The sequence below is a fragment of the Heterocephalus glaber genome, unplaced genomic scaffold, assembly GCF_053883595.1.
Source record: "Heterocephalus glaber isolate CG9 unplaced genomic scaffold, H.glaber_assembly_v1.0 deba00001687, whole genome shotgun sequence".
Taxonomy (NCBI): Eukaryota; Metazoa; Chordata; class Mammalia; order Rodentia; family Bathyergidae; genus Heterocephalus; species Heterocephalus glaber.
The window spans coordinates 1,472,945-1,495,483 of record NW_028258412.1 but is presented as its reverse complement, the minus strand read 5'-3'; the positions used below and the strand labels follow the sequence as shown (position 1 = coordinate 1,495,483).

At 50.5% G+C, this 22,539-nt stretch overlaps 1 protein-coding gene across 3 annotated transcripts in view; it reads left to right on the top strand.

Annotated features, from left to right (window-relative positions):
• Ppm1f (protein phosphatase, Mg2+/Mn2+ dependent 1F) overlaps positions 1-22,539 on the top strand; it is a 29,159-nt gene continuing 6,620 nt past the window's right edge. Inside the window, exons 1-6 of one of the 3 annotated variants that reach the window (XM_013071972.3) lie at positions 1-76; positions 5,395-5,663; positions 9,897-10,039; positions 14,630-14,832; positions 15,849-16,037; positions 18,052-18,195. In XM_013071972.3, the coding sequence (XP_012927426.1) occupies positions 5,494-5,663; positions 9,897-10,039; positions 14,630-14,832; positions 15,849-16,037; positions 18,052-18,195 (849 nt within the window). In that variant the 5' untranslated portion in view covers positions 1-76; positions 5,395-5,493. Of the gene's footprint in view, positions 77-217; positions 354-2,759; positions 2,945-5,394; positions 5,664-9,896; positions 10,040-14,629; positions 14,833-15,848; positions 16,038-18,051; positions 18,196-22,539 lie in introns of those variants that run through there. The other 2 variants (XM_087198014.1, XM_087198013.1) reach the window with 2 other exon arrangements.

Here is a 22,539-nt window from a genome sequence, read left to right as displayed (position 1 = left end):
CCGCGGCGGCCCGGGACGGGAAGTGGGCGGGGCCGGCCGGGAGCGGCTTGCGGGGCGCGGAGCTGCTGGGTGGCAGGTGAGGCCTGCGGGGACCTAGGGGTGGGGAAGCCCCGGAAGCAGGATTGGGGCGCTGACGGGCCTGGGGTGACGGTCAGGTGGGGGTTCAGGGTGCACAAGGGTAAAGTGGGGTTCAGGAACCTGAGGGGCGGAATAGGGGGTCTGGGACAGCTGGGAGGCCGAACTGAGGCTCAGATGCAGGCACCCTAGGGGTGGAATGGGGGCTGAAGAGCGAAAGAGCCGCTGGAGGCCCTGGGGAACCGAAGGCGAGGAATCAAAGGGCTGCGGAGCTAAAGGTGTGGAACTGGGGGTCCTTTGGGTTGGCGAGGGTGTGGCCGAGCAGAGGGCTTTGTCGGGGTCCAGGACTGTGAGGCAGAACTGGGTGCTGAGGGGTGACACACTCACATTTTTAAGGAGCCAGCCTATCCCACTCCGCAGGAACAAGTGGGCCAGGTCCACTGCTCTCCCCACTAACATCACGCAGGCCCCTTTGTGAGGCCACATCTCGGCCTGCGTCCTCCTACCCCTGGCTCCCCAGGGGTCTTTAAGATGAGTGTTTAAGTTCAAGCACTGCTTGGACTGCAGCTGCTTCAGCTGTGGATTGTTTAAGGTACAGCCTTAAGCATGGAGACCTTGAGCACCACCTCTGCAGCTGGGTGATCCCAAGCAAACCCGTTAACCTCTCTGTGCAATAGGGAGAAATAGCACCTGCCTGTAGGGATTTTTGCACAGGGCCTAACACAGTTGGCTCCATCATGCGGTCCCCCTAGTGACAGATTCTCATGGTGTTCCCTGGGGCAAGTTTTGTGGGCTGAGCTGTGCTTCCATCTCAGGGGTTAATATGAGGCTGGCAGGCACTCTGAGGCCATCTCTAACTCATTTCTGACTTTTATACCCATGCCCATACAATTTTTACTTTTCCTCCTACATCCAGTTGAGGTGGAAGTGGCAAAGTCATGGGGCATCAGAAGCTCCCTATTGAGTCCTGCTTTGCCATTTCCTACTCCTGTGATCGTAGAGGGACGCTTGCCCTCATCCCCCCCCCCCCCCGCACTTCTCCATCTGCACCGTGTCCTAATGGTATGTATTTGTTAGCATAGTTGTGAAAGATAAGAGTGTCCTAACGGTGTGTATCTGTCAACATATACACCTTGTGAAAGGTAAATAGAATGAGTACCACTTTGAAAGCTGTAAATCTTTGCACAAGTTCATTTGTGGAATTCCTTTGAGATGTACAGGAAGCCAGCCCTGTCTTTCAGACCTGTGTCATCTCCCCACTGTACTGGGAGAGTGTTTAGTTTCCTCTCTGAAGGTGCCAGGCTCAGGCCACACATCTCAGCCCATGATGGCAACTTCCTCTTCTTTGTCCCCACACTTACCACCTGCTGAACACAAACGTTCAGAGTGGATTCCCTGACCACAGCAAGTGAGCTTGGGATCCTTCAATAAAAGAAACCCTGTAAAAAGAAAAGTGGTTTAACGAGAATGAAATGTGCTTAATACCACAGAGGTATACATTGAAAATTGTTAAAGTAGGGGCTGTGTTGCCAGCTCAGGTAGAGCTTATGCTTAGCGTGTACATTTCCCAGCACTGAAAAAAGCAAAAGTTTAAAGTGAATGATAAATTGTGTTATATGTATTTGATCACAACAAAGTGTGTATACACACACACAGGAAACGATCAGGAAAGGTTTAAACCAAACTATTCCTAATGGTTCTTTATGAATAAAGAAACAAGATTCTCCATTGGTAGAGGAAAAAAAGTTAATATTGACTACAATACTTTCAAAACAGCAGTTTCCATTTTTAAGAATTACTGGGGTGTTTTTGTTTTTGTTTTTGTTTTTTGGTACCGGGGATCGAACTCAAGACCTTGTGCTTGCAAAGCGGGTGCCAGAACCACTGAGCTAAATCCCCGGCCCTTACTGGGGTTTTTTAAAACCAGGATTCTGAAATAAAACTCAACAAGTATTTTTCTCTATGCCACCTAGGAAAAAAACGCAGTCTTACAAATATGCTTTAGTTGGGCTTATGTGTCAAAACTGGTAAACTAAAGGAAAATAAATATTTCAAATTTTACAAAAACCTTTGTATAAGGCAGGTGAAAGCAAAAGGACCACAGAGCCATGAAAGCTTGCTGGACCCCAGAGGTGGGAAAATGTAAGCAAAGCCTCATAGGGTGAGAGAGATCTCAGTGGTGGGGCAGCACAGTACAGGAGTGGGGAGGTGGGAGCTGTCCTAGGGCATTGGGCACAAAAGTAGGAGCCTTGAGAGCTGAATCTGGGAGTTGGTGACCAATGAGGGCCAGGGACAGGAAGGAGTCAGATCAGCTTGTAGGGTTTGTCACAGGAGCCAGGCTCCCCAGCGTGCACCTTACCTTATGCTATAGCCTGGACATGTGAAGTGGAGAAACCCACAGCAAAGATCTCAGGAGGTTAAAAGAGGTAACACAGGAAGAGTGCTCAGAGCAGTGCTGGCACCCCAGGGCTCTGGCAAATATTAGCTGGCAGCACCACCATACCATGTAGCTGCCAGCTGATGAGAAGTGTAGAAGGGCCCTGTTCTGGGAGCTGGGAGGAACCAGCCAGGGGTCACATTTGGCTGGCACCTCTGAGGTTGGAAGCCAGAGTCCCTCCTGTGCCCCCTGCCCCATCCCTGGCAACTTGCACACATCCCTCCCACCAGTGATGCCAGTGAGTCAAGACAACCCTGCAACAGAGCAACTCCACCTTCTCGCCACCGACCTCATCCAGTGACCACCTGTCAGCCAGCTAGCACCTGCCTCCTCAGACTGTCTCTTCCAGGGACCCCAAAAGAACTCAGGACCTAGGCACTGTCCCCTGCCCACCTAGGCACTCTCAAGGCTCCTGGTTCCCCCTTTGAACAGGTAGGAATTTCTTCCTTTCACTGCTGCATGCCTTCCTCTCTAGGCTGTGGGGTTCTAAAGGCAGGGATTATTTTGCTCTTGTTGGTATGGCATGCATCAGACTTGGGAGTTCATTCTGGGGAAAAAAGAACATGGAAGGAAATTATCCTTGTCCTTTACCTGTGTCTGGGCCCTAGGAAGGAAAACTGTTCTGGTTTTTCTCACCTCTGGCCCAAGCTGGGTGATGTAGAAATGAGTCTCAGTGGTCTCCAGCAAGCAGGATAGGTTCTGGACACTCTGCCTTTCTAAGACCAATCTTTTTTTTTCCCCCAGTATCAGGAATCGAACTCAGGACCTTGCACTTGCCAGGCAGGTACAACACTGCTGAGCTAAATCCCTGGCTCCACTCTGCCTTTCTAACAAAAGTGGGCATCTGGCACTAGTCCTGAGAGTAAGTCATCCTGTCCCCTCTGCAGATGCAGCAGAGCTCTGCACGTAAGCATCATCGTGTCACACCGTGCTACCCCACTCACCACCACGTCCCACTCAGTGCTCATGGTACAAATGGCAGTTGAGGCCCATGGCAGGCTCTGGGCTCAGGATAGTAGGCATAGGGCTCAGAGTGCAGGCAGGTGGCAGGGCACATAATGGGCTTGCAAGAGTCAGGATCTGTAGTGCTGTGTGTGGACCAGAGTAGCCTCCAACCCCAAGGGAAGCAGGTACAGGAAGTACCCTCAAAGCCAGGAGACAAGAAGAGAATGCTCAGCAGAGTGCCACCGAGAAGCAGGCTCGAAGGTGGAGGGCCTTGAATTCTGTACTTGAAAGTGGAGCCATATGCTGTGGCCTGAGGTTTCTGCAACTGTTATGTGGTGTGAACATGCTGACTTTCATTTTGAGCCTAATGGCAAATTTACTGTGAGCACATTTAGCACAGCCGGGGATTTTAGTACCTCTCCATCATTTAGAATTGCATGGGAGCCAGGCCTGTTACAAACTCTTGCCAGTTGCTTGGGGTCCCCTCTGCATTACTCATAGCACTAGGAGGCCAGAGCAGTTCACAGGCAGAGGAGGGGGCTTGGTCCTGGGCTTGTGGAAAATTCACTCCATCTCTTTGTTGTCTTCTCCTGGGTTTAAAGCTCCAGGATCTGCAGCTGTGCTGGTCTGCACTGGCACACCCTGCCTTTCCTCCTTCCGCCTCGAGTCCCGCCGGCTCTCACTGCTCCATTTCACAAGGTCTTACCTTTGTGGTTAGTGTATAAGTGCTGCTCCCATCCTGCTTTTTCCTTCTTTGCTTTACATTCTTTATCTTTTCACCTACTTGCCCTTTGTAACCCAGACAATGAGTTTCATCTACTTAGACTTGTGAGTAAATGTGAAGATTGAATTTAAGTCTATCCCCATAACCATCAATAACAAGTATCCCTATTTCTACATTCTTTGTATTTATTTATTTTAAACAAATTAACTTGATTCCTGTCTCTAAAATAAGGGAGAGGTTTTTTTGGTTTTTGTTTTTTTAAATTTCTCAGCCTTTAGTCTTCACACCCCAGATCCTTCTCTGTTTTGATCTGGTGATGAGACTCTTGCCCCATCTACCTAGGTATATAGTACCTCTCCAGCCAGAGCTTAGGAAGCCTGAGCCATTCTGAATTCATGACTCACTCCTACTAGAGAGCACTGACCAGGTTTGACAACATCTCAGAGTGCACCATGCCAGGCCAGCCTTCTGCTTCTGTCTTGTCTACCTCTTGGGAAGCCCTGGGGTCTCTAAGGAGCCCTTCTTGCTCCCATTTTGGTCCATCTCCCAAATACCCAAACTGCAACCTAGAACCCACTCATTTACTGCAAAGTGCCAACACTGCAATTAAACCTGAATACTGAGGTTTTAGTTTAGAAAAAAACAACTGTTATCTGATGCTCAGCTGCTGTGGAGACTTGCTGACAGAGAGGGCTCTGCATGCCATAGGTTCACCACCATTGCCCTAAACTATCTCTGTGGCCCCAGCAGATGTCCCTTCTCCCACCTGGTCACCATTTCCAGGCACACAAACCTGATGACATCACTTCCTCCCCTCAGAACCCTTTTGGCTGCAAGGGTCCCATGGTCAGGTCTGTCACCTGCCTCAATAGCCTGGCTGGGTCCTTCTCCTGTTCTCATCTGGCTATACCAGCCACTCTCTGCTGGGAATGCATCTTCCTCCTCTGTTACTTCTCCAAAATTTCCACATGGCTGCTGTCGCCAGCATCATCTGAGGCTGCTCTCTGGGCACCCTCATGACCTCACGTACACCCGTGTTAGGACACTACCTGGGGTCATCACTCCATTTGTTTGCCCTCTCTGAACTGTGAGGCCCAGGACTTAGAGAGATGCCTGCTGAATGGTTACTTGCAAGTAACGGAGACAAAGCAAGACACTTGCACTCTACATCGTAGGACACTTATCACTCTGTGATCTTGCCATCTCTCCCCAGAGTGAAGACTAACTGGAGACTGTCACATCCTGGTCCCAGCTACGAGCCACCCGGGATGCTCTGGGTGTCACCTCTGGTGCCCCACAGAACATCAGCCAGATGGCTTGTGGCTCAGAGATCCCAGGCTTTCTGGATATACTCTTCCGAGACTTCCCAGACCCACTGAGTCCGGAGAGCCCCTTGCCATGGAAGGCCCTGGGAACAACGCTGAGTCAAGAGGAGGTGGAGGGCGAGCTGACTGAGCTGGCAATGGGCTTCCTGGGCAGCAGGTAGGCCTGTGCTATCGGGGAGGGAGGGAGACTGGGCTCCAGCAGAGGGGGTACATGGCATTCACCCTGTATAGATGGGAGCAGGCTCTGCCAAGTATATGGGCCATACCCATCTGTGACACATAGCCACATGGCTCAGGATGTGGTGCTCTGTGACTGCGCTCCACAAGGTGGGAGATGTGTGCAAAGGGTGCTGTTGGTACATTTCGGGGAAATGTTTTGGAGACAGATGGTATAAAGTGAATTGGCCCCCTTGGGCAGGTGCAGGAGGGAGAGAAGAGTCTGAGTCTGCCTTCTGGAGAGGAAAGAGCCATCAAATAGTGGCACTCAAGAGAGTTGAGGGAGTTCTGGCTGGGGGACAGTAGTCACTGGGCCCTCCATGGAAGAGACAAGGAGCTGTCACTGCCTTTGGGGGATCAAGGGAATCAAGGAAGAAAGCCAGGTCCAGGAGGATTTTAGTAGGCTGACGAGGGAATGTGGTCAGAGCTCTGGGGGTCAGGTGGGAGCCCCGGGTTTGCAAGGCCTCTGAGCTGAGGCATCAGTGCAAGAGGGGGACAGGCCACACTGCAGGGCCTGGAAGAGGCCTTCAGTTCCCCTGGAGAGGGCTGGCTTTGCTTTACAGCAGTGAATGGAAAGAGGTGAAGCATGAAGAGGGTGTTGTCAGTGACCAGCAGCAGAAGGTGCTCTGCCCAGGGAAGGGCTGAGCAGGAGCTGGGATTCAGGCCAGGGGTATGCAGGGGTATACAGCCTTGGGCCCCAGTAGGTTTTAGACATGTTGAGGAAGAGCCAGAACTTGTTTGACATGGATGTTAGTGGTAAGAAATGGGTGAGGGACCAAAGCCTTCCTTTGGTCTGAGGGTGGTGGGGGTGGCACAGAGCTCCCAGGGTAGGGGGACTCCTGTGGCCCCCATATGCATCCACCTTAACACATCTTAAAATGTGTTATAAAATAGAGTATTTTTAGGTCTTCTGTTTCCCAGCCATCTTAATGAATTTGTTATTTTCTTTTCTTTCTTTCTTTTTTTTTTTTTTTTTTTTTTTGTACTGGGGATCAAACTTGGGACCTTGTGCTTTCGAGGCAGGTGCTAGAACCACTAAGCTAAATCCCCAGGCCATGGATTTGTTATTTTAGTTCTTTTCTAGTATTTTGTCTCCTCTACAGACATGCACATTGATAGGTGCAGCCATCGCTGGGGGTCTGTCCACAGGCACTCACCACACACATGCACCTGTATGGTTGCTGAGCCTCAGGACCTCCTTTGTGCCCAGCTCCTGCACTCACAGCCCAGGCATAGGCTCGTGGGTATAAAGGGCTTTGAGTCTACTGGCCCATGGCTCTTTTCAGAATTTTTTTTTTTTTTTTTTTGGTACCGGGGATCAAACTTGGGACCTTGCACTTTTGAGGGAGGCGCCAGAACCACTTTTCTGGGAAGGCCCGGCCCCTCTTTTTCAGATTTTAAATGGCATCATCTGAGACTTTGTAGAAGTCAGATCACTGAGCTCTAGGGTGTGCTAATTTTCTGTCCTGTCTTCCCCTCTTGACAATAGCAATTTCACTGTCATGTCTTTTGTCCCTGAGTAGTGCATATCTTCCATGGGAATTTACATGCAGTTTTCATCTCTGCCACTAGACTGTAACCCTCAAGGTGGATGGACTAGTTTTTCTTGAGTGCATGTGCCAGTTCTCCAGAAGTTTAGGAACCCCACCCCACAGGGACCAGAATCAGGGTTGACTTTCATGATGCATCCACTCAGGACTGAGGGGCTCCAGGTTGTCTCTATGGGCAGGCCCCTTGCATGAGATAAGAGCCGCGTCTGGAAAGGGGAAGCAGGTGGCCTGTGGCCAGCCATTGTCTGGGTCTCCCGGCCAGAAGCTGCCTCCCTTCCCCTAGCATTAGCAGCAGGCAGGAAGCTGAAGCATGACCTCACCGGGACTAAGCAGAACAGGCATCCTTCTCCTGCCAGGAAAAGGGAAAACCCAGAGGTTGGCAGGAAATTCCCAAACAGCAGAGGAACTCATGTCTCATGTCTTGGGTGAATTATTGTTTGATTTGGGGGGGGGTGTTTGTTTTGTGGTGCTGGAGGTCAAACCCAGGTCCTTGAGCATGCAAGTGTTTCACCCCCAGCCTTGCATTCAGTTTTAATCTTCTATGGCCTGGTTGTTTTCAGGTTGGCTCCAGAAGCTTCCCCCTGAGTGATCCTCTTATTTTAAAAAAACAAACCAGGAGTTCTAAAGACCATCAGTAGATGGCTCAAGTGCTCAGCTCCCATAGGACATGACCCATCAGCCATGCTGCTGGAATCCTCTTGTGATCAGGTTAAACCTGTGTCAGCTTAGCAAAGACTCAGTGGGCTGTCCCCAGGGACAGGCACACAGAAGTGAATGCACATCCTCCAGCTTCTGGGGCCCCCCAAGGGGTGGAGAGGCAGATGTTGGGGATCAGGATGCATCTTAGAGGTTGTGGGGCCACCAGCAGAAGTGATTTCCTCTGTGAGATCCAGCATAGGCTCTATGGATGCTGAGTCCCCAATGCACAGAGCCCCAGTGTGTGTGTGTGTGTGTCGGGGTCCCATGTCACAGAATCTCAGCCATCCTCCCCACTGCCCTGTTTGGCCACAGCTGGCCTTAGTCTCCCTCTTCCCAAAACTCTTCCCTTGATCTGCCACTCATCCCCCCTCTCTACTCCCTGCATGCCAAAGGTCCCTGACTGGAGACTGGGATTTCTTCCCCTCCTCTGCCTTCAGCCTGCAGTGATTTCCTTGTCCATCCCTTCTCCACCTACATGGCTCTTCAGCTCTGTTCTGTGACTTTCAAAGCCATCAGCCAAGTCTCACTTCTCAGAATTTTCCTCCATGGCCTCAGGGAGGACACCCATGCAGTCGGTCCCCACTTCTCCAACTGCGTCCTGGCCCTCCTGAGTGGGTGAGCTCCTGCTGACCCTCACCATCTTTCACCCTACAGCACCATCTCCTGCCACACCACATTCCCATAGCTCTCCAGGGCTCTGGAACTCAGCAGAACCTGAGAACCCATGGAATTGGACCTATTGCCCTGTCCCAGGCAGATTAGTTAGGGTATCCACCACCACCCCCAGTTGCTCAGAATAGAAACTTCACCTGTGCCTGTTCCTTCTGCCCAAAATCTGATCAGCCTCCCCAATACAGCTCTTCTCTATCTGCTCTGGTCCATCACCATGGCCTTTTGCTCAGCTCAAGCTTTGACCTCTTTCTTCTGGACTGTGGTCATCACCTTCCCACCAGTGTTTAGCCCACCCTCCATACCTGAAGGTGTAAGATACCAGTCCAAGTATATTGTGTCTTTCTTCCAAACAGACCAAATTGGTGGCTCCTGATGGTCACCAAACCTGCTCCACCCCCTGTTCCCATCACCCCTGCCCCAGCTGCCCAGAGGCCCTGGCTTATCTTTTTTACAATACATGGCTTATCTTTGATAACAGGGCCTGGGTTCCCTGCTCCTGAGACTGTTGTACCCAAGCGCCACAGACCATGCAGCTTAAAGAACAGAGATTTATTCTCATGGTTCTGGAGGCTAGAAGTCTGAGATGAAGGTAGCAAGGCAGGTTCCTTCTGGCAGTTCTTGGGCAATACTTGGGATCCTCAGCTTGTAGGCTCATTTCCCACATTTCTGGCTTATTTTCACAGTGCTTTCTTCCCATGTACATATCTGTGTCCAAACTTCCCCCTTTTTCATAAAGACACCAGTTATCAAAGTAGGGGCCCATTCTGTTCCAGGATGACCTCACTAATTTCATCTGCACTGATTCTGTTTCCAAGTACGGTCCCATTCTGAGGTACTGAGGACAAGGGCTCCAACATATGGAGTGGGGACAGTTCAGCTCATAACATGCCATAACCCTTGGGGCTCACCAGCTGGCGTTGGTGACTGTGTTCTCTCCTGTGGCCATGGACCAGGAGTCATCATCAGCTTGGATGTCAGATAGTGCCCAGCCACTCAGGGTCACACATCTTGGTGGCATTCTCTCCTCCCCACCCCTGGAATTGTGATTGGTCCAGGCAGGTGCCAGTGGAAGAGGCATATCTGTCTCCCTTGGGATTTATGTGAATGTCCCATAAGAAGAAAGGGTACCCGGCTCATTGTGACCCCAGCAGGGTGCAAGCCATGATCTCTACCTCTGGCTCTGGTTGGGGAGTGCCAGGTGCCAGCTCCTCCTGGGGAATCACCCAGGCTTCACTTCTCATTCTCATCCCTAGGAATGTCCCGCTGCCACTTGCTGCAGCCCTGACCCGAGAGGCCATTTCCCACCTGCTGCAGGCTGATCTTTCTGAGTTTAGAAAGTTGCCCAGCCAAGAGGAAGAAGGGGACAATGAGGAAGAGGAGAAGGCTCCAGTGACCTGTGAGTTCTCTGCCTAGCAGATGTAGACTAAAAGGGACATTTGTGGGGAGCATGTTGAACAGGGCCCAAAAGGGGTTGGTACCAGGGCACTTCCCCACAAAGAGTGGCAGGAGCAAGTTATTGACATGGTGTGACATGGCAGCACGTAGCCAGGAAGGGTGAGTGTGGCCTTCGGTACCCAGCTTGGGGTCAGCCGGTAGGTCACCCTCCTGTGTCCCATCTCACTGAAGTTTCAGAAGTCACATGAGGAAAACAAGATGCTAACTCACTGTCAGGCAGCCAAATTGAAATGCATTTGCTATGTTCCTTCAACTAACACGAGGTCAGAGTCAGCAGGGTGACACATCAGCCTGTGCATGGGGACAGCATCATGGTCCGTATGGTAGAAAACACTACCTTTTCTACCTTTTCTTGACTCACCAGGTTGGGTCTTATTAGAGAGAGGTGCCTAATCAGCAGTGCCCTTCAGGTTGGTAGGGTGGCAGTGATGAGTGCTTATCTGTCAGCCCACTTTAGGAACAGCTGTCACTGGGGCCAAGGCCCTAAAACAGCATTGCATGATCAGAGGAGCCCAAAAATGGAGCAAGCACCGAGAGGCTTGCAGAGCTATTTGACAATCTGCTCATGAAAATACAGGGCTCCTGTCCAGGACAGTGGCACATACCTGTAATTCTAGCTACTTGGGAGGCTGAGGCAAGAGGATCATGAGTGGAAGGCAAGGCAGAGCAACTTAGCAAGACCCCGTCTCAAAGTAATAAATTCTTTCTCTTTTTTTTTGGTACCCAGGATCGAACTCGGGTTCTTGCGCTTGCAGGGCAGGCAGCAAAACCACTGAGCTAAATCCCTGGCCCTCAAAATAATAAATTTCTAAGAAAGGGGCTGAAGATATAACCCAGTGAGAAGGACTTGAATTCAATTCTCCAGTAGTGCCTCCTCCCCACTAAAGAAAGGAAAAAAGCAGGCATTCATTCATTAATTCATTCATTTATTGGTACTGGGGATCAAACTCAGGACCTTGCACTTGCCAGGCATGCATGGCAAGTGGGCTCTTATTTAACTGCATGATTTTCTTTCTCTTTTCTAATAATTGTTTTTTATTGTATTTCACCAAAATGTTGGTTCATGTTGAACCCAAAGTACAGGGAGGGAAAGTAACAGGCCAGGGGAAAATCCTACAAGGGATCTGTGCGGCCTGTTTTCCAGCTGGAAGTTTGCCTCTGCACAGCCATCCGGGTGGCAGGAAGTGGATTTCCTTTCCTTTGCCATTTCCTTTCTGACTGTGTACTTTAAACTCAGCAGTAGTGCAAACATGTAAGGAAAAGCAAGGAGTGAGGGGGAATAAAAAGAAAAAAATACATGAACCTTCTAGCATCAGTGGCTGCCAGGCTGCTCTCCTCTCTTTCTGGTCTCCTCTCTGGTTTCTTGCCCACCTTCCATCTGTGCACAACCTTGTCTTCCCGTCTGGAAGACATTTGTCCTCAGTAACAGGGAGCCATTGTTCTCTGCAAAGCCAGCAGGCTTCCAGCCAGCGGCAGCTGCCACTAGCAGCCCCACTAAAGGAGTACACCCTCCACCCCAACCCTGCCCCAATTTATTTCTCTGCCTGGCCAAGCAGGAGACAGCGCCAGCTGCTGGTTGGAAGAAGAACTGCAGCTTGCTGAGCCCTACATCCTGGGCCTGTGAAGGAGGGAGGGGGCACAGCCAGAAGGCACAACCTGCCCTGGCTTCCCTGCCTGTCCCAGAGCAGGGTGGTGCAAGTCTAGGCTAGTGGCCTGGATCATTCATGGCACCAGAACATAGCAAACTCTGTCATCTCCCAAGCCATCCTTGCAAAATCACATCAAGGCAGGCAGGCTTTGTGAGACTCACCACTGCCAAAGGGCAGAGATACAACAAAAACTTCTCTGTGCCTACCAGCCTCCCCCTCCCTGTTGATTGTTAGGAGAACAAAACGTGTGGAGCAGTCACTAAGGGCATGGGGACTGTGGCCCTCCAAGGCATCAGGATCCTGATGGGCATACCTACCATGGCTTATGGTCCCCATTTGTAATTGTCCTTAGCTTGAGCAAGATTCAGGTTCAAACACGAGGATGGAAATAGTAATAGGACCTAAGGCAAAAGAGGGAAAGACAGCCCAGGCCTAGTGAGGGCTTCAGGCCTGATAAGCACCAGCAGTTTCTAGGAGAGAAAAGGAGCCAGAGCAGCTTTCCAGGCAGTTATCTGAGCACAGCCTCCAACGGAGAAGGGAGAGGAGGGCAGGAGGCAGCACATGAGGCCTGGCAGAAGAGACTTCCACAGGGTGGGGAGTGGCCATCCCTGAGCTGGGCTCTCCTGTGCTTGGCCCCAGCTTCTCTACCCTCAGACCCTTAGCCTGGTTCTGCCAGTCCTGCAGTTGTTCCCAAAGGATTGAATGGGATTGAATGGGCCTCTGTCCTCATTGTGCTGGCAGCAGCCAACTGTGGACACGCCCCCCCAGCCCTTGCCTGGATGCAGGGTCCCCTGGACCCACCCTTCCACAGCCTCCTGTGCTCACAAGCTCCTGGTTCTTCCTCTGTAGCACCCTCTGGCCTCTGCTTTTCTCCTATTCTGCCAGGAGCACTTTCTTTTCCCAATTCCCCACGACCTTTGGGTATGGTCTGCAGCTCAGGGACTCTACCCTGTTTTCAATACTTGACCTGGAACTCCTCTCTTAAGCATGGGCTCTGACTCCCTTGAATCTGCCACATGTACTTGGACTAGCTTCGCTAGAATTTTTTTTTCTTTTAAAATGAGGGTTTTAGGGTATATTTATTGCTACATAATAAATAGTGCCCCAGATTTAGTGGCTTTAAAACAGCAGGCATTTATCTTCGCACAGTTTCCATGGGTCTGGAATTTGGGAGCAGCTTAGGTAGGAGGTTCTGCCCAGGGTTTCATGAGGTTGTAAAGTGGGGGTGGAGGGAGGCAGTTTGTCCCTTTCAGAATGGTTTGGTCAGAAAGAGAGCAAGTGTGCAGGCCTCCTAAGACACTGTCTGAAGCCAGGTGGTCACTTGCACTTTCTTCCATCCATCCAAAGCAGCTCACTAAGTTCTCCGTTTGGGCAGGAACTGGCTCTGCCTCCTGGAAGAAGTATCAGAGAGCTCATGGACTAATTTTAAAGCCATCACATTTGGGCAAACATTTTTAATGGAAAATTGGGGAAGTATTAAAAAGTATATATAAGGGGAAAAAATCACCCCTAGAATCAGCCCAGAACACCCACCGCTGATGTCTTGGTCATAGTGCTGTTTCTGCCCCCTTTTTTATGGATCCAAGTAGTTTTTCCATGTACTTGTGGATTAGATTCTATATACAATTTTCTAATCTTTTTCTCACTTGAAATCAGGACATAAACTCTGTAAAAATCCATTTTCTGTTTTACCCTTTAGGGTTTTGTTAACTTTTTGTTTTAAAATAATTATAGCTGCCCATCTAATTGTAAGAAACAATGCTGTGAAATTCTATGTATGATTCACCTAGTTTCATGGAGGGGTAACATCTTGCACAACTATAATAAAATATCACAAACTCAATCTTAACATACTCACCACAAGCGTTCTTCATTACCCTCTAATGGACTCTCTCACACCCTACCCCGCATACCAGGATCCCTAACTACTGGCAATTACTAATCTTCTGCATTTCTAGAATTTTGGCATTTCAAGAATGCAAATAAATAGGTCACCCAATATATAACTTTGGGGGATTGGCTTTTTTCACTCAGCATAACTCTGGAGATTAATCCAGGTTGTTGCATGTATCAAAAATTCATTCATACGTACATTGAAGAACATCTGGGCTGATTCCAGATTTTAGCCATCTCAGAGAAAGCTACCACGAACATTCTTATGCAAGTTATTGTGTGTAAAGTCCTCATTTTTCTGGGATAAGTGCCCCGGAGTGCAATTATGGGTCATATGGTAGTTGTGAAAGTCTTTTTTTTTTGTATCGGGGATTAAACTTGGGACCTTGCGCTTGCAAGGCAGGCGGCGGCAGCACTGAGCTAAATCCCTGGCCTGTGAAAGTCATTTTTAATTGCAGCTTGATTCTTCCCAAGAGAATAGACAAGAGTTTACTCACCATTCCTCTGTCACTGGATATGTATTGTTTCTAATTAATGGGCACAAGGGCCAGGGATTTAGCTCAGTGGTTCTGCCACCTGCCCCACAAGCATAAGGACCCGAGTTTGATCCCCGGTACCAAAAAAAAAAAAGGTCTAATTAATGGCCAGTTGTAAAGGATTCTCTACTTGTCTGTAAATAATTTTTTCATTTCCTTATGGTGAGTTCCTGTGAGTGTTTTTACCCCAGCATGGAGTGGGAGACTTCTTAGTACTTATTGTCAAACCAGACATTTCTAATTGCCCACAAAAGGCTGTCATGCATAGTTATAGGTTGATGTGCTCAGTGTGCCCTGGGAGGTGATGGGTTGGTGAGGCCCATGCAGGCTGGTGGGCCAGGGGGGCTGTCTGGAAAACCAAATGGGACCAGAGGAGAAGGGCACAGGGGAGCTAGAGACACCTCAACCAGTGTGGTTTGTGCTGCTCTAACAATTCCTATGTCATGCTCTCAGTGCTAGATGCCAAAGAACTGGCTCGGAGTTTCTTTAACCAGCTCTGGGAAGTAAGTGGCCAGTGGCAGAAGCAGGTGCCGGTTACTGCCCGGACCCCACAGAGGGAGTGGGTGGTCTCTATCCATGCCATCCGGAACACTCGCCGCAGAATGGAGGACCGGCACGTGTTTCTTCCTGCCTTCAACCTGCTCTTCGGCTTATCTGTGAGTATTCTACTGACAGGGTCCCCGGGCAGTGGTGTCCTGTGCCAGGAAAGCATTGAGGGCTGGAGCGGGAGGTTGGGCCCTGGGGGCTAAGAAGAGCTGCCAGCCAGAGCCAACCCAGGAGAGACTTGGCAGCTGCTGTCACAGGCTCACGTGCTTGGCAGCTCCCAAAGCACTCTCCAAGGGCATCTGAGAGGCCTAATTCCTTGTACCAGCACCTTTCGGCCAGAATGCCAGGTACCTTACTTTCCCCTGGAAGGACTCAGGAAAGGCAACGGTTGGTATATGTCTGTAAGGGGGCAGACCCCAGTGCCAAGGCCACCTCAGACATGCTGCTGAGTCCTGCCAGCTACAGCACCAGGAGCCACCTGGTCCATCTTGCTTCATTTTATGCTGTGAGCAGCCCAGTGCAGATGGTGAAACTGAAGCGCCAAGGGTTTTCCTCATCCAAATCTCTAGCTCCTAAGTGCTTGAGCCATGTTGGCCCATCTGATGGCAAGGGCCATGCCAGTTCTTCCAAACCCTGCCTGTTTTGGTCTGTTTTCTGTTGCTGTAACAGAATACCTGAGACTGAGTAACTTGTGAAGAAAAATGTATTTCTTACAGTTCTGGAGACTGGGAGATCCCAGATCAAGGAGCTGCATCTGGTGAGGGTCTTCTTGCTGGAGGGGACACTGCAGAGTCTGGAGCCAGTGTAGAGTATCACATGGAAAAACAGAGTGTATTTGCCAAAGAGCTCACTTTTATAACAGCCATTCCCTCAGCAACCTGTTAATCCATTAATCCATCAGTGAATCTTTTAATTTTCAAAGGGCCTTCCACCAAATACCATTAACATAAGAATTTTAGGATTAAGTTTCCAACACATGAATTCTCAGGGACAAACATTGAAACTGTAGTGAAACCCTAGTCAGTGCCTAGGCCACACTTGCCCTCCAGATGAGAGCAGCTAGCAGGAGTCCCAGCCGCAGATGCAAGGCCAGCAGAGCTGTGACCCCCTCTGTGTTCCCCCTCAGGACCCTGTGGACCGTGCCTACTTCGCTGTGTTTGACGGTCATGGAGGCGTGGATGCTGCAACATATGCTGCTGTCCATGTACATGTCAATGCCGCCCGCCACCCAAAGCTGCGTACAGACCCCACAGGAGCCCTCAAAGAAGCCTTCCGGCACACTGATGAAATGTTTCTCTTGAAAGCCAGGCGAGAGGTGAGAACCAATAGCCAGGTCTCAAGGGCAACCAATAGCCACTAGGATCAGAGTCCCTGCCTCTACTGAGGGAAAGGTACCAAAGTGCTTGGTGGCATGGGAAGGTCCTCATTGAGCATGACTGGTCATCATGCCATTTACTCTTAAGAAGTAGAGCTCATTTATCATTTGAATAGAAGCAGTATGAAGCTTACCCCTTACATTATTCAGTTTTCATGACTATAATGAAATAACTGGGGCTAGATAACTTCATAAAGACAAGAAGTTTATTTTGGCTTATGATTCTGTAGGTTGAAGGTCAGAGGGCTTCATCTGGTAATGGTCTTGCTGGTAGAGCCCCAAAGTTGCTCAAAATATCACACCACAAGAAACTAGGAGTACACATGTTTATGCGTGTATCTTCTGTCCTCCCTTCCTCTCCTTATAAAGCCATTAGAATTCACCCATGGGGGCTCCACCCTAATAATTTTATCCAATCCTAGTTACCTCCCAAAGGCTTCACCTCTAGACATTATAGTTGGATTAAGTTTCTACCTGCTTAATACCTCACAGTAGACATTAAATTTTAATACATGAAGCCTTGGGGGACACTCACCCCTTCTCCAAACCATAGCACCCTGACCCAGAATACTGGGCCTCCACAGGGAATAGGCATCTTGTTTTGAAATGCACCCAGGGGTCAGGGGAGCTGAGGAAACATGCCCTCTGGGGAAGATGTGGTGAGGCCAGGCAGGCAACCTGCAGCAAGCTCAGGATTGGGTAGTTTGGATAACCTTAGTTGCTTCTGAACCACAAGGGTGGCCCCTAGCTATCCTAGTGCCAGGCCCTGAAGCCACCAAAGACAGGGGAAGCTCTGGGCTCCAGACCAGCTGGCTTTCCCATGAAAGGTAACACTCAGGCTGGCACTAATTCTCTAGGAATTAGGCCCCCGATCTAGTTTCACCAGGCCCCAAGATGTCATTGCATCATAACATATAGAAAATGCAGAGCGCTATTAATATACTGTCCCATCTCTCCTTGCTCTTCTGGGCAGGGTCTTGGAAGGATGCTGGTGTCTTTCCTCAGGAGTTACAGCCACGAGTAGGAGTGAGGCACATGTTTCTGAAAGGAGAAGGAACTCAGCAGGCCTCTCCTCTGTGGACATACCCCCACTTAACCTTCACCACAGGCCTGGGAGGAGCCTTCTAATATTCTACCCATTTCAGACCTTGGGAAACTGAGGCTCAGATTGTCTCAGAGACCTGTCTCACTGAGGAGACAGTGAGGAGAGGCACCTGTCATCACATGCTCTGACCACAGAGCTAAGTGGAATCCAGCAGTCTTTGCATTTCAACAGAAAGCCATAGAGATCTAAAACCACCAGAGGGAGCTTAGTAGAAAACTTACACTGTCTCCCCAGCTGGTGAATCAGGCCTCTCAGCTGAAAGCTGCTCCTGGAGTAGAGAGAGACGTCTCTACAACAGTTTAGATTAGTTTTTGGTCATTTGGTTGTGCTGGAGACAGAACCTAGGGCCTCGCACATGCTAGGCAAGTGCTGTACCACTGTGCTGCATCTCTAGCCCCTATTATTTTCTGTAAACAACTCTGACATATAACTGACACATAATAAGTTGCACATATGTCAAGTATGTGATTGGATAAGTTTTGGTTTATGTGTTCACTCATAAAACCCTTTGCTCCAATAATGGGCATCTTCATCTCACCTGAAAGCAGCTTCCCTCCCTGTGTTATCCCTGTCCTCTCCTGCTCTTCCACGCACCCACTCCCCCAACTCACGCATCTGCTTCCTGCCACTACAAAGCCTGCATATTCCAGAGTTTGGTATAAGTAGGGTTCTGTTGGACTCTTTCCCCTTCCACGTGGCATAATCACTACACAATCCATCCATGGCACATAGGGCTCTGGAGTCAGTTCTCTTGTGTTCTGAGTTCAAGTTCAGTCTGTCTGGCACATGCCTCTCATGTGGCCACCAGGTCACACACACCTTGCCCCACGTGGGCCTCTTTCCTTGCAGCGGCTGCAGAGTGGCACCACAGGTGTGTGCGTGCTTGTTGCAGGAACAACCCTGCACATCGCCTGGCTCGGGGACTCCCAGGTCATCCTGGTGCAGCAGGGAGAGGTGGTGAAACTGATGGAGCCACACAGACCTGAGCGATGGGTAAGGGCTCCCTCTGTCCAAACAGAGGACACTCCCAGGCTACTGTTGTACTGGGCTCATGCAAGACTGGGGACCTCACAAGGCAGCAGAATGTCAGCAGGTCCCAGCTGGATATTATTGAGGAGGATTCAGAAGTGCAAGGGCCCTGGAAGCTTCTGGTGCTCCTGCTGAGGAGGGCACCTGTGCACAACTTGGGTGGCCAGGGAGTTCCAGGTGAGCCCTTCCTGAGAGTTCTCTGGGTCACAATGACATGGAGCCCAGAGCTCCAGGCAAGAGCTGGCCCTTTTCCCAAGAAACAGTGCAGCCCAGAGTTCTGTGATATCCACAGGCATGGAGCAGCCTACCAGGGGCTGAGAGCAATGAGGTGGTGGTGCACTGGGGCTGGAACAAACCAGGCTTGGGCCACAGTAGGCAGAGACTATGCTGAGACTTCTTGGACTCGGATCACTCACCTGTCTGAGCCTTAGGCCCCTAACTTGGACATGAGGAAGACATTCCTGCTCAGACCGTATCTCACAAATGTGTCTAGTCTGTCTCTTGAGGGCAGAGAGGGCGTGTTTGTGTATCAAACCACCCCAAGCCCATGTTTGTGTATCAACCCACCCCCTTGCTTTCTCCACATGCCATGCTCTGCACTGGCTTTTCTCAGCTAACTGTGCACCTGGCAGACTATTCTGCATCTGTATGTGAAGGGCTGTCATCCTTGGAGATGCTTGGCATTCCGTTTATCATCCAGTCTCTTGTGGAGGAACACCAAAGTCTTAAGTCTTTCTGTGCTGAAAACATCACAACAGTACATAACTTTGTATACTGCATCACCCAGGGTCAAGTATATCTGTAGAAAAGATTCCTAGAGGTAGGATTGCAGGGTCAGAGTAGACACACAGTCTTGCTAGATTTGCCCAGCAGACCTCTCTGGGCTGGGCCACTGTGTGTTCAAGCAGGGTGTGTGCCTGAGAGGGTCAGTCTCACTGTATTCTCACCAACCTGCGGGATTTCGCCCACCAGAGGGAAAAAGGATATCTCAGCAGTTGTTTAATTTGCTCCAACGGAGCAAGTTTAAACATATTTTCAAAAATTTAAGGTAGGCATGGTGGTGTATACCTTTAATCCCACCATTCTGGGAGACTGAGGTAGGAAGGTCACAAGTTCAAGCCCAACCCGAGTGACTCAATGAGACCCTGTATCCCCCCAAAAAAAGGTGGGGATGTGGCTTAGTGCAAAGACCCTGAGTTCAATCCTCAAGATCACCAAAAGGAAGTTTTAAGATACTTTTTATTGCCTTGCCTTTCCTTTGAACAGTTTGTTCCCATCCCGTGTGTTTTTCCTTAACAATTTATCGGGACTGTACACGTTAAGGAGGTAAACTCCTTTCCTGGTGTTTGCAGGGCTTTTTCCCACATCTGTTGTTTTGGGCTTTCTGCAATGGTGTTGAGCCATCTTTCCTTTTGTGGCTTTTAGACTGGGAAAGCAGGACAGACTGTCGGGCATTGATCATAGTCAGGAATGACAGCGCTCCTTGGCCTCCCACCGCAGCTCATGGTCTGTGCCACACATGTGCTCTCCCCATTGGACAAAGGGGAGATCTGAGGCTAAGAGAGCTCCAGTCACTTGCCCATTGCTCCAAGCACACACTAAGTAGCAGACAGTCTGCTGCTCCACTACCACCCCACTACAGGGGAGTTTGGCACCTGCTCCCTGTTGATCCTCTCCCGTAGCAGGTAAAACTTAGCCAGGTTTGGATTGATGCGAACCTCTGCTAGGGTGTCACTCCCACTCACTGCCTGCACCTGTGCAGCCTCAGAGGCCAGCATCTTTCTGAAGCCCAGTAGAGACCTTTTCCACCCTGCAGTGTGGTGTCATGGAAGAGCAGGGACAGATAGCCTTGCTTGGTCCTGGCTCCCCGCCTTCTAAGCCTGAGGCTCCTTGTCTATCAAACAGGATTCTTCGCGGGTGTGGGGTGAGGATTGAGTGACGTGGTACACGTGAGTGCCAAGATCAGTGCCTGCACAGGAGAAGCACACTAGTGTTAAGTGTCTGTTGATCCACAGCTGGGGGCAGAGACTAGATCCCAGCTCCCTCCTGCCAGCTGCTGCCTGTGATCCTCATTGTAGCCCACCACCTGCCTGGGAAATAATCAGAGATCTGGGCAAAGGTTCTCCACAAAAGTGAGTTTCACCACGTCAGTTACAAAGACAGGAAACTAGGAGCTTCAGTCTAGGCCCAGCAGCCAATGAAAGTGGCCCTGAGGATTGCGTGAGGACCTGTGTTGCTGTCTTAACCTGCAGCTGTCTGCACAGAGCTGCTTCTGCTGCTAGAGTCCAGATCAGCCGCCATTTAGAGCCTACTCCTTTTTTTTTTTTTTTTTTTGAGACGAGGTCTCACTGTGTAGTTCAGGCTGGTCTTGAACTCACTGTGTAGCCCAGGCTGGCCTCAAACTGGTGCCAATCCTTCTGCCTGAGCATCCTGAGTGCTGGATTTACAGGTGTGCACCACCATGCCTGGCTAGAGCCTACTCTTTACAGGATACTTTGCTAAGGCAATGGGGTGACAAAATAGGACCCCCACCCACCTCCCAGTAGCTGTGTCTAATGGAGAACAGGTGTGACAGGTGAGGATGAGGACACAACCGAGTGCTGGGAGCATTGACAGAAAGAGAGGAATGAGAGTGGGGCCTAGAGTGGAATCTTAAAGGCAGTTGTGACTTCTGCGGGCCAGAGGCAGCATCCAGCCAGAGCAGGTGACACCAGAGCCACTGACCTGCTGCTCCTTCAGTAGGGCTGTCCCAAGCCAGGAAGAATTCCACAGGGAATCACTAGAAGTTTCCATAATGTGCAGACCACAGGAGGGCAGGTTGGTGGCTGGGTCAGAAAAGTGAGACCAGGAGAGCTGTGAGTGTTGTCTGCAGTTACAGGTCATGGCAGGCAAGTGACAGCAAGGACCTGTGGGAGGGGGGAGCCTGGGCTTGGGGATGGAAACACGGAGAGGGCACACGGCATCCAAGAGGGTGGCAGTGTTATGGGCAGAGCCCCGATCCCCAAGGAAAGGAGGAACATGGCTGTTACTGAGAACCGCTGGGCCACTCAGGGAGTGACCTGGGAGAGGCTGCTACAGGAGGTGTGGAGGGTGAGGCCGGAGGAGCAGAGAAGAGCTGCTGATGGGCTGGGTGTCCCAGGAGACGGGAAGCAAAGACAGGGACACTTTGGGCCCACAAACACTGTCATCTTGGAGTAAGAGAAGCTAGGCCAGCATGTGGACAGGGTGAGGCTGCTGTGCCTAGTGGAGCTGGAGGTGGGAGCCGTGGTGGGGTGGGGCAGTGTGCAGCCCGGGATACAGGCCTGAGCTAGGCAAGGCAGAGCTGCTTTAGGGGCATGGGCAGCCTGTGCACACAGGGCTGTCTTGGCACAGGGAACCCTAATAGGGGTTTCTACATAGCTGTCAGGGTGGAGCTCACAGGCTCACTGTGGCCCAGGTGCCTCCCATCCTCTAGCTCAGTCCTGTCCCCACAGTATTCCCTCAAGGAACAGAGGATGGAGAGAGTGCTCAGGAAGGATTTTGAGGCTTTTGCTATATTTTATTTTTGTTTGTTTTTGAGGCAGACTTTTTTTTTTTTGTATCAGAGATCAAACTCAGGACCTTGTGCTGCAAGGCAGGCGTGGGCACCACTGAGCTAAATCCCCAGCCCAAGGCAGGATCTTTTTATGTTGCTCAGTCTGGCCTCAAACACACAATCCTCCTGTCTCAGCCTCCTGAGTGCTGGGATTATAGGTGTGCGCCACTTTGGCTGGCTGGTTCCACAGCTTCGAAGGCCAAGTGCCTTGCTTTTAGGGCTTCCCTGGAGAGACCTTGCTCACAAGGGGAGATGTGGTGTGTGAATCAGTTCCCTTGGCACCACTTACTCCCCAAGATTGTAGGTGGACAGGTGTGGGCTGTGCACCCCTACCTCACAGGGACCCATGAGAGTAGCTTGTCCTTCATCCTCAGTCACCTGTGGTCACCTCCACTCACTGTCCCCACATCACAGGCATTGAGGATTGGGAGTAAATTGGGGGATGTGGAAGACAAAAGCAGAGAAAGGCTGACAGTTCTCAACTCTATTTTTCTGGAGGCAGAGGCTGGGTTGGGCACACTTCCCTTCTCAGGAAAGCCTGGGAGGGACCATCTGCAGTTCCTTGCTGGTCTCTGGGCCTCTTTGTGCATGTTCGAGTGTGTGAACCACCCACCTGCCCTCCCCTCCCTTCACCCTCCTCCCTTCCCCCTTCTGGCCCTCCCTGTCTTTTCCCTGCTCAGACCACAGTGGGAAGGAGGTGTCAGATCTGAGGGAGCCTTTGAGGTCCCCTAATC